The sequence below is a fragment of the Onychostruthus taczanowskii genome, unplaced genomic scaffold, assembly GCF_017590055.1.
Source record: "Onychostruthus taczanowskii isolate IOZ18803 unplaced genomic scaffold, ASM1759005v1 scaffold517, whole genome shotgun sequence".
NCBI classification, from domain to species: Eukaryota; Metazoa; Chordata; class Aves; order Passeriformes; family Passeridae; genus Onychostruthus; species Onychostruthus taczanowskii.
The window spans coordinates 5421-16213 of record NW_024502758.1 but is presented as its reverse complement, the minus strand read 5'-3'; the positions used below and the strand labels follow the sequence as shown (position 1 = coordinate 16213).

At 48.1% G+C, this 10793-nt stretch overlaps 1 protein-coding gene across 1 annotated transcript; it reads left to right on the top strand.

The window, feature by feature from the left end:
* Positions 1 to 1130: 1130 nt before the first annotated feature.
* Positions 1131 to 10410, top strand: LOC121342211 (bromodomain-containing protein 4-like; the record flags this gene model as incomplete). Its single annotated transcript, XM_041416438.1, is given in 7 exon segments — positions 1131 to 1558; positions 3893 to 3968; positions 5221 to 5483; positions 7123 to 7322; positions 8754 to 8769; positions 8867 to 9158; positions 10243 to 10410. Coding segments are annotated over 7 exon segments (1388 nt in total), but the record flags the coding sequence as incomplete, so codon positions are not given.
* Between the last annotated feature and the right edge of the window lie 383 nt (positions 10411 to 10793).

The window sequence follows — 10793 nt, the reverse complement described above, 5'->3', positions numbered from 1 at the left end:
CCCAAGGTAGAAACTCCAGAACCCCAATGAACAATTCCAAAGTAGAAACTCCAGAACCCAACGAACGATCCCAAGGTAGAAACTCCAAAACCCAAAACCCCAACGAATGATCCCAAGGTAGAAACTCCAAAACCCAACGAACGATACCGAGGTAGAAACTCCAAAACCCAAAACCCCAACGAATGATCCCAAGGTAGAAACTCCAAAACCCAACGAACGATACCGAGGTAGAAACTCCAAAACCCAAAACTCCCAACGAACGCCCTCAAAGCCCAACCTCCAACCCTAAAATTCCAAGAGCAATTCCAAAGCACAAACTCCAGATGCCAAAATTCCAACAAACGATCCCAGGGTAGACGCTCCAAAAGCCAAAACCCCAAAGAACGATCCCAAGGTAGAAACTCCAAAAGTCAAAACACCAACAAACGACTCCAAAGCACAAACTCCAAAAACTCCAAAGGCCAAACTCCAAAACCCAAAACTCAACTGAACGATCCCAAGGTAGAAATCCAAAAGTCAAAATTCCAACGAACGATCCCAAAGCAGAAACTCCAAAACCCCAACAAACGATCCCAAGGTAGAAACTCCAAAACCCAAAACCCCAACGAATGATCCCAAGGTAGAAACTCCAAACCCCAAGGAACGATCCCAAGGTAGAAACTCCAAAACCCAAAATTCCAATGAACGATCCCAGGGTAGAAACTCCAGAACTCCTGTGAACGACCCCAAATCCCAAACTCCAAAACCCAAACACATGATCCCAAATCCCAAAGCCCAAACCCCAAAACCCCAATGAATGATCCAAAAGTCAAAACCCCAGTGAATGATCCCAAGGTAGAAACTCCAAAAGTCAAAATTCCAATGAACAATCCCAAGGTAGAAACTCCAAAAGTCAAAATTCCAATGAACTATCCCAGAGCAGAAGCTCCAAAACTCAGATCCCAAAGTAGAAACTCTAGAAGTCGAAACAACCCCAAACCCAACCTCCATCCCCCAAAACCCCACAGAACGCCCCAAAACCCAACCTCCACCCCCCAAAAGCCCACGGAACGCCCCCAAAACCAACCTCCACCCCCCAAATCCCCACAGAACTCCCCCAAACCCAACCTCCGCCCCCCAAAACCCCACAGAATGCCCCCAAACCCAACCTCCATTCCCCAAATCCCCGTCCCTGACCTCTCCGTTCCCCCGGCAGACAAAGAAAGGCGTGAAGAGGAAAGCAGACACCACCACTCCCACCGCCATGGACCCCATCCACGACTCCTCCTCGCTGCCCGCCGAGCCCAAGGCCACCAAGCTGGGCCCGCGGCGCGAGAGCGGCCGGCCCGTGAAGCCCCCCAAGAAGGAGATGCCGGACTCGCAGCAGCATTCCGTGGAGCTGCGCGGCTCCAAGGCCTCGGAGCAGCTCAAGTACTGCGGGGGCATCATCAAGGAGATGTTCGCCAAGAAGCACGCGGCCTACGCCTGGCCCTTCTACAAACCCGTGGACGTGGAGGCGCTGGGGCTGCACGACTACTGCGACATCATCAAACACCCCATGGACCTCAGCACCATCAAGGTCAGCCGGGGGGGAAAATGGGGAAAAAATGGATTTTAGGGGGAAAAATGGGGGTTTGGGGGGGAAAATGGGGGTTGAGGGGAAAATATGGGAGGTTGGGGGGATGAAATGGGGTTTTAGGGGAATGAAGTGGGGGTTTGGGGGGATAAAATGGGGTTTAGGGGGATGAAATGGGGTCTTGGGTAGAAAAATGGGGACTTTAGGGAAAAAAAGGGGGATTTGGGAGGATAAAATGGGGGTTTGGGGGGGAAAATGGGGTTTTAGAGGGATAAAATTGGGATTTTAGGGGAAAAAATGGGATCTTAGGGGAATTAAATGGGGTCTTGGGCGATAAAATGGGAATTTCAGTGGGAAAAATGGGGTTTGGGGGAAATAAATGGGGTCTTGGGGGGAAAAAAATGGGAATTTTGGGGAAACAAATGAGGGTTTGGGGGATTAAATGGGATTTTGAGGGGATCAGAGGGGGGAAAAAAGGGTTTTGGGGGAAAGAAATGGGGGTCTGGGAGAGAAAATGGGATTTTATGGGAATAAAATAGGGTTTGGGGTAATGAAAGGGGAAAAAATGAGATTTTGGGGGAAAATGGGGTTAGGGGGCATGAAATGGGAAAAAATAGGATTTTGGGGGAATAAATTTGGGTTTCAGAGGTAATAATGGGGATGGGGAAAATGGGATTTTAGGGGAATAAAATGGGATTTTAGGGGAATAAAATGGGATTTTGGAGAGGGAATTTAGGATTTTGGGGGAATGAAATGGGATTTTGGGGGAATGAGATGGGATTTTGGGGAGGAAATTTGGGGTTTTGGGGAAATGAGATGGGATTTTGGGGAGGAAATTTGGGGTTTTGGCACATTTCAGTGACAGTTTTGGGTTTGGGGATCTTTGGTTTCTTCTTTTTAGTGACAGTTTTGGGTTTGGGGATCTTTGGTGGAAACAAATGAGGGTTTGGGGGATTAAATGGGATTTTGAGGGGATCAGAGGGGGGAAAAAAGGGTTTTGGGGGAAAGAAATGGGGGTCTGGGAGAGAAAATGGGATTTTATGGGAATAAAATAGGGTTTGGGGTAATGAAAGGGGAAAAAATGAGATTTTGGGGGAAAATGGGGTTAGGGGGCATGAAATGGGAAAAAATAGGATTTTGGGGGAATAAATTTGGGTTTCAGAGGTAATAATGGGGATGGGGAAAATGGGATTTTAGGGGAATAAAATGGGATTTTAGGGGAATAAAATGGGATTTTGGAGAGGGAATTTAGGATTTTGGGGGAATGAAATGGGATTTTGGGGGAATGAGATGGGATTTTGGGGAGGAAATTTGGGGTTTTGGGGAAATGAGATGGGATTTTGGGGAGGAAATTTGGGGTTTTGGGGAAATGAGATGGGATTTTGGGGAGGAAATTTGGGGTTTTGGGGAAATGAGATGGGATTTTGGGGAGGAAATTTGGGATTTTGGCACATTTCAGTGACAGTTTTGGGTTTGGGGATCTTTGGTTTCTTCTTTTTGGTGTTCAGGAGGAAAATCAGCCCCAAATCTTTCCAGGACAGCTCCTAAAAAGCCTCAAATGGATTTTTTAATAGGAAGTTCCAAAGGAAAGGTTTTGGGGAAAGAATTCCAGGATTTTGGCACCTTCTGGGTGGAGGGAAGGGAGGTTTTTTGGCCAAAAATAGGATTTTTTTTTACCAAAAATAATTATTTATTGTGGCCCAAATGAGAGCTTTTTTGTTCAAAATAAGGAGTATTTTAACAAAAAATACTCATTTTTATGGACCAAAAGAAGGGCTTTTGTAACCAAAAATAGTCTTTTTCATGGACCAAAAAAGGGGGTTTTTGACCAAAAACAGTGATATTTCTGGACCAAAAAAAAGGGGGTTTTGACCAAAAATAGTGGGGTTTTTTTGACCAAAATAAGGTGTTCTTTTGACCAAAATCAGTCATTTTTATGGACCAAAAGAAGGAGTTTTTGGACCAAAAATAAGGGGTTTATTTGACTAAAAGTAGTCATTTTCTCGAGCCAAAAATAGTCATTTTTATGGACCAAAAGAGGGTTTTCTTGAGCCAAAACCAGTAATTTTTGTGGATCAAAAAAAGGAGTTTTTTAACCAAAAATAGCTATTTTCATAGACCAAAATAAGGGGGTTTTGGACCAAAATAAGGTGTTTTATAGACCAAAAATAGTCATTTCCATGGACCGAAAAAGGGATTTTTTTACCCAAAACCAGATTTTTTTCTGCCCAAAACAAATAATTTTTTTCCCCCACCCTCTCCCCATAAACCCCCCGCCCAGGTGCCGAATTCCCGTGGAATTCCACCAGAATTGCCAATTTTTGGTGTTTTTTGCAGTCCAAGCTGGAGGGCCGGGAGTACCGCGACGCTCAGGAGTTCGCGGCCGACGTGCGGCTGATGTTCTCCAACTCTGGTTTTTTTTTTTTTTTTTGTCCTTGTTGAAGTGAATGAAATCAGAATTCCCAACGTTCCAAGAAAATTCCCTTTTTTTCCAGCAGGATTTAAAAAAAAAAAAAAAAAAAAAGGGAATAATCAAAAAATGATGACTCAGCAAAAAAAGGTTACCAAAAAATTGGTGGTTTTTTGTTGTGGAAGTGAAGGAAATCAAAATTTCCAAAATTCCAGGAAAATTCCCAACCTTCCAGGAAAATTCCCTTTTTTTCCCCCCCAGCAGGATTCGCCCAAAAATATTTCAGAATAATCAAAAGATGCTGACTTGGAAAAAAAAACTTAAAAAAAAAAAAAAGGGAAGATCCTTCAAAATTGAGGGAAACTCTTTAAAAAAAGGAGTGAAACCCTTCCAAAATGAGTGAAAACCCCTGGAATGGATGGAGAGGAGAGCGGGCTGTGAATCCATGGTGGAGTTAAAGCTGGACGAGACCTTGAAAATCATGGAGTCAACCAGAGATGATCCAGGAAGATCGAGAAGATCTCAAGAACTTGTATAAACACAGCTTTTAAATGAGAAATTGAGGAAATCCTGTGAATTTTTCCCCCAAGATCACCTTGGAGAGGGTTGAGATCTGCAGTGGGAATCCATGGTGGAATGGAGGTTGGAAAAGACCTCAAAAATCATGGGGTCAACCAAAGATGATCCAAGAAGATCCACGAAAACTCATAACTCTCCTAAAACACAGCTTTTAAATGAATAAATCCTAAAAATTTTTCCCCCAAAACCATCTTGGAGAGGGTTGAGATCACCAGTGGGAATCCATGGTGGAATTGGGGTTGGAAAAGACCTTGAAAATCATGGAGTCAATCAAAGATTGTCCAAGAAGATCCAGAAGATCTCAAGAACTTGTATAAACACAGCTTTTAAATGAGAAATTGAGGAAATCCTGTGAATTTAAATGAGAAATTGAGGAAATCCTGTGAATTTTTCCCCTTAAACCACCTTGGAGATGGTTGAGATCTCCAGTGGGAATCCATGGGTGGAACCTCTACTGAAGGTGATCCAAGAAGATCCAGAAGATCTGAAGAACCTGAAAGTTGCCGTTTTTAAATGAGAAATGAAGTAAATCCCATAAATTTTCCCCTAAATCCACCTTGGAGAGAGTCAGAATTCCAAGGAACTCCCAAGATTTCAGGGTCCCTCGCCCCACCCCAGGTCCAGGTGTTGACCTTTGGTGTAGAACCCACCAGTCCGTAGGGTGCCCCCTTTGGAGACGCCGCGGTGCCGACCCCGGCGTCACTTCCGGCCCGTTCCCTGTGATTCCAGGACGTGTTCGAGATGCGCTTTGCCAAGATGCCGGACGAGCCGGAGGAGCCGGTGATCCCCGCCTCGTCCCCGGTGGTGGTCCCGCCCCCCACCAAGGTGGCCCCGCCCTCGTCCAGCGACAGCAGCAGCGACAGCTCCTCCGACAGCGACAGCTCCTCCGACGACTCCGAGGAGGAGCGGGCGCAGCGCTTGGCCGAGCTCCAGGAGCAGGTACGGGGTGGTCCAAGTGTCCTTCCGGTGGAGTTGGGTGGTCTTGGGGTCAGGGATGGAAGTCGTGGATGTCCCGTGGCCATCAACCTCCAGAGGCAACAAAATTGTTGGGTTTGTTAACTCAAAATCATTTGGTTTATCGACCCAGAATTGTTTGTTGACCCAGAATTATTGGGCTTGTCGACCTGAAATCGTTGGGTTTGTCAGTCTGGAATTATTGGGTTTGTCGGCCCAGAATTGTTGGGTTTGTTGACCCAGAATCGTTGGGTTGACTTGAAATAGTTGTGTTTGTTGACCCAGGATTGTTGAGTTTGTAGCTCCATAATTGTTGGGTTTTTTGCCTAAGATTTTTGGTTGACCCATAATTGTTGGGTTGACTCAAAATTATTGAGTTTGTTGGCCAGGAATTGTTGGGTTTTAACTGAAAATTGTTGGGTTTGATCCAAAATTGTTGGGTTTGTTATACTGTTACGTATTTTGACCTAAAGTTGCGTTGGGTTGACTCAAACCATTGGGTTGGTTGACCCAAAGTGGTTGGATTGACCTGAAATTGTTGGGTTTGTTGACCCAAAATCATCCATTTGATCTGAAATCCTTGGGTTGACCCAAAATCCTTGAGTTTGTTGGCCTGGAAGTGTTGGGTTGACCGAAAATCATTGGGTTTGTTGACCCAAAACTCGGTGGCCAGGTGGGGTCATGGATTGGGTTTGATGACCTTGGAGGCCTCGTGGAACCCTTGGAGGTGACACTCAGTGAGCAGGTGGGGTCAGTCAGAGGTCAGATTTGGTGACTCTGGAGGTCTCCATGGAACCCCTGGATGACCAGGGAGGGTTGGTCAATCCTGGGTTGCAATCAGTGACCCTGGAGTTCTCCATGGAACCATTGGAGGTGACACACTCAGTGACCAGGTGGGGTCAGTCATGGGCTGGGTTTGATGACCCTGGAGGTGTCCATGGAACCCCTGGATGACCAGGTGGGGGTTGGTCAATCCTGGTTAGCAGTCAATAACCCTGGAGGTCTCCATGGAGCCATTGGAGGTGACAGTGAGCAGGTGGGGTCAGTCAGAGGTCAGATTTGGTGACCCTGGAGGTGTCCATGGAACCACTGGAGGTGACACTCAGTGAGCAGGTGGGGTCAGTCAGGGCTTGTGTTTGATGACCCTGGAGGTCTCCATGGAGCCATTGGAGGTGACAGTGAGCAGGTGGGGTCAGTCAGAGGTCAGATTTGGTGACTCTGGAGGTCTCCATGGAACCCCTGGATGACCAGGGAGGGTTGGTCAATCCTGGGTTGCAGTCGATGACCCTGGAGGTCTCCATGGAACCATTGGAGGTGACACACTCAGTGACCAGGTGGGGTCAGTCATGGGCTGGGTTTGATGACCCTGGAGGTCTCCGTGCAACCATTGGAGGTGACAGTGACCAGGTGCGGTCATGGGTTGGGTTTGGTGACCCTGGAGATCTCCATGGACACTGATCTGGGTGACCAGGTGGGGTTGGTCAATCCCACTTTGCCGTCAATGACCTTGGAGGTGACCAAGGCGTGGCCGGACGCTGCTCTGGCTGAGAAGCCTGGGCTCAGTCCGAGGTGGGACCTGACCTTCTGGAGAACTTCTCCAAGCTCCATCCCCCCGTTCCCGCAGCTCAAGGCCGTGCACGAGCAGCTGGCGGCGCTGTCCCAGCCCCAGCAGAACAAACCAAAGAAGAAGGAGAAGGACAAGAAGGAGAAGAAGAAGGAGAAGAACAAAAAGAAGGAGGAGCTGGAGGACGCCAAGAAGAGCAAGGCCAAGGAGCCGCCCCCCAAGAAGGCCAAGAAGAGCAACAGCAACAGCAGCGCCTCCAGGTGGGCCCTTCCCACAATTCCCTGGGGCAGTTTGGGGATTCCCCGGTGCTAATTAAGGTAATTACCGCGGGGTTCTTAACGAGGGACCTCGTGGCCCCAGGTGATGGGTGGGGTTGAGCTCAGCCTTGAGGTCAGCTCAGGGTTTGGAGCTGATTCTTCTCCGTGGCTGCTGGGGACACCTGGCTGGGCAGGTGGAGCTGGGTTTTGGGTGTGCAGGAGCAAATTAAGCTCAGGTTTGGGTGCCAGGCGTAAATTAAGCTCAGTTTTGGGTTTCTGAACAGCTGGAGCTGAGTTTTCGGTGCCAGGAGCAAATTAAGCTCAGCTTTGGGTGTCCAAAACCAGCTTGAGCTCAGTTTTGGTTATCCAGGAGTAAATTAAGCGTAGTGTTGGCTGTCCAAAACCAGCTTGAACTCAGCTTTGGGTGTCCAAAACCAGCTTGAGCTCAGCTTTGGGTGTTCAAAACCAGCTTGAGCTCAGTTTTGGGTGTTCAAAACCAGCTTGAACTCAGCTTTGGGTGTCCAAAACCAGCTTGAGCTCAGTTTTGGGTGTTCAGAACCAGCTTGAGCTCAGTTTTGGGTGTTCAAAACCAAATTAAGCTCAGCTTTGGGTGTCCAAAACCAGCTTGAACTCAGCTTTGGGTGTCCAAAACCAGCTTGAGCTCAGCTTTGGGTGTTCAAAACCAGCTTGAGCTCAGTTTTGGGTGTTCAGAACCAGCTTGAGCTCAGTTTTGGGTGTTCAGAACCAGCTTGAGCTCAGTTTTGGGTGTTCAGAACCAGCTTGAGCTCAGCTTTGGGTGTTCAAAACCAGCTTGAGCTCAGTTTTGGGTGTTCAAAACCAGCTTGAACTCAGCTTTGGGTGTCCAAAACCAGCTTGAGCTCAGTTTTGGGTGTTCAGAACCAGCTTGAGCTCAGTTTTGGGTGTCTAGGAGTAAATTAAGCTCAGCTTTGGGTGTGGAGGAGCAAATTAAGCTCAGCTTTGGGTTTCTGAACAGCTTGAGCTCAGTTTTGGTTGTCCAGGAGCAAACTAAGCTCGGTTTTGGATGTCCAGGAGTAAATTAAACACAGTGTTGGCCGTCCAAAACCAGCTTGAGCTCAGTTTTGGGTGTCTGGGAGTAAATTAAGCTCAGTTTTTGGTGTCTGAATAGCTTGAGCTCGGTTTTGGTCATTCAAGAGCAGTTTGAGCTCAGTTTTGGGTGGCTAGGACTAGCCTAAGCTCAGGTGCAGGTGGAGCTTGGTCAAGACCACCTTGAGCTCACCTTGAGATCACCACACATTTTAAGCTCAGCTTTCCACCCCAAAGGCACAACCAACAAAGCCACTCGGTTTTAGGATAAAAACTAAACCTCCTCCAGCTCTTGTGGGTTAGGACCAGGTTTAGGTGAGATTTAGGCCAGGTTTAGGTCTCAAATGCCATTTTTTGGTTTGTGAACAGCAAGAAGGAGCCAGTGGTGAAGCTCTGCAGCTCCTGTGGCTTAGGCTGGGTTTAGGCTGGGTTAAAGCTTAAAACCCCATTTTTTGGTCATGCGTGCACCAAGAGGGAGCCAGTGGTGGTGAAGTCCTCCAGGTCCTGTGGGTTAGGGCTGGTTTATGTTGGAGGAGGAGGAGAAGTGCAAACCCATGTCCTACGAGGAGAAACGCCAGCTGAGCCTGGACATCAACAAGCTGCCCGGGGAGAAGCTGGGCAGGGTCGTGCACATCATCCAGTCCCGGGAGCCCTCGCTCAAGAACTCCAACCCCGACGAGATCGAGATCGACTTCGAGACGCTGAAGCCGTCGACGCTGCGCGAGCTCGAGCGTTACGTCACCTCCTGCCTGCGCAAGAAGAGGAAACCCCCAGGTACGTCCAAACCCCAAAAATTGGGGGTTTTCAGCCCGGTTTTCTGGTGGTTTTAATCCCGAGGGTTGGGGTTTGGGGAGGTTTTGGAGGCGTTTTTGCCTCGCCAGGATGGTGGTGGGTGGGATTTAAAATGGCGGCTGCTGCAGGCCTCACTGTAGTTGTAATAATTAAAGATTTTATTTAAAGTTTTGATATTTTAAATTACCGAATGCACGTTTGCAACAAACCAGTTGGGATGAACCAGTTAAGTTCGGGCTGGAGCAGCTGGGTTTGGGCTGAACCAGTTGGGATGAACCAGCTGGGTTTAGGATCAACCAGTTGAGTTTGGGAATAACCAGTTCAGACAAGCCATTGCATTTGGAGCAAATCAGTTGAGTTCAAGACCAACCAGCTGGCTTTAGGACCAACCGGTTGGGTTTAGGATGAACCAGTTCATTTTAGGGCCAACCAGTTCAGGACCAACCAGTTATATTTAGGATTAACCAGCTGAGTTTAGAACCAACCAGTTTGGTTTAGGATGAACCAGTTGATTTTAGGATGACCCAGCTGGGTTTAGAATGAACCAGTTCAGTTTAGAACCAACCAGTTGAGTTTGGGATCAGCCAGTTTGGTTTAGGATGAACTGGTTGAGTTTACAACCAACTGGTTGAGTTTGGGATGACCTGGTTGAGTTTAGAACCAACCGGTTGAGTTTGGGATGACCCAGATGAGTTTGGGATGGCCCAGCTGAGTTTGGGATGACCCAGTTGAGTTTAGAACCAACCACTTGAGTTTCAGATGAACCAGTTGAGTTTGGGACCAACCAGTTGGGTTTAGGACGACCCAGTTGAGTTCAGGATGACCCAGTTGAGTTTAGAACCAACTGGTTGTGTTTAGAACCAACTGGTTGAGTTTAGAACCAACTGGTTGAGTTTAGGATGACCCAGTTGAGTTTAGAACCAACTGGTTGAGTTTAGGCTGCCCCAGCTGAGCTCAGGCTGCCCCAGCTGGGATGCCCCGGCTGACTTTAGGCCAGCCCGGTTGGGTTGAGTCGCTCAATCCCCGTTAACGCCCCGCGGTGACGCGCTCCCGTTGTTCCCGGCAGAGAAGCTCGACGTCCTGGCCGGCTCCTCCAAGCTCAAGGGATTCTCGTCGTCGGAGTCGGAATCCAGCAGCGAGTCGAGCTCCTCCGACAGCGACGAGTCGGACTCAGGTTAGCGCTTCCCGCCTCTCCCGACCTTTGCCGGACAAATAAACTCGATTTCATTCCTGCCTTCGCCGTCCATTCTTCTTTGGGGGAGCCTTGGCCGTTTCCTGACCCCTGCCGTGATTTTTTACATTTTTTATGGATTTTTTAAATCCCGGAGTGAGCGCCGTGGGAGGTTTGGGTTGGATGGGCTCGGTGGGGTTTTTTTGGGATGGGATGACCCAGTTGAGTTTAGAACCAACCACTTGAGTTTCAGATGAACCAGTTGAGTTTGGGACCAACCAGTTGGGTTTAGGACGACCCAGTTGAGTTCAGGATGACCCAGTTGAGTTTAGAACCAACCACTTGAGTTTCAGATGAACCAGTTGAGTTTGGGACCAACCAGTTGGGTTTAGGACGACCCAGTTGAGTTCAGGATGACCCAGTTGAGTTTAGAACCAACTGGTTGA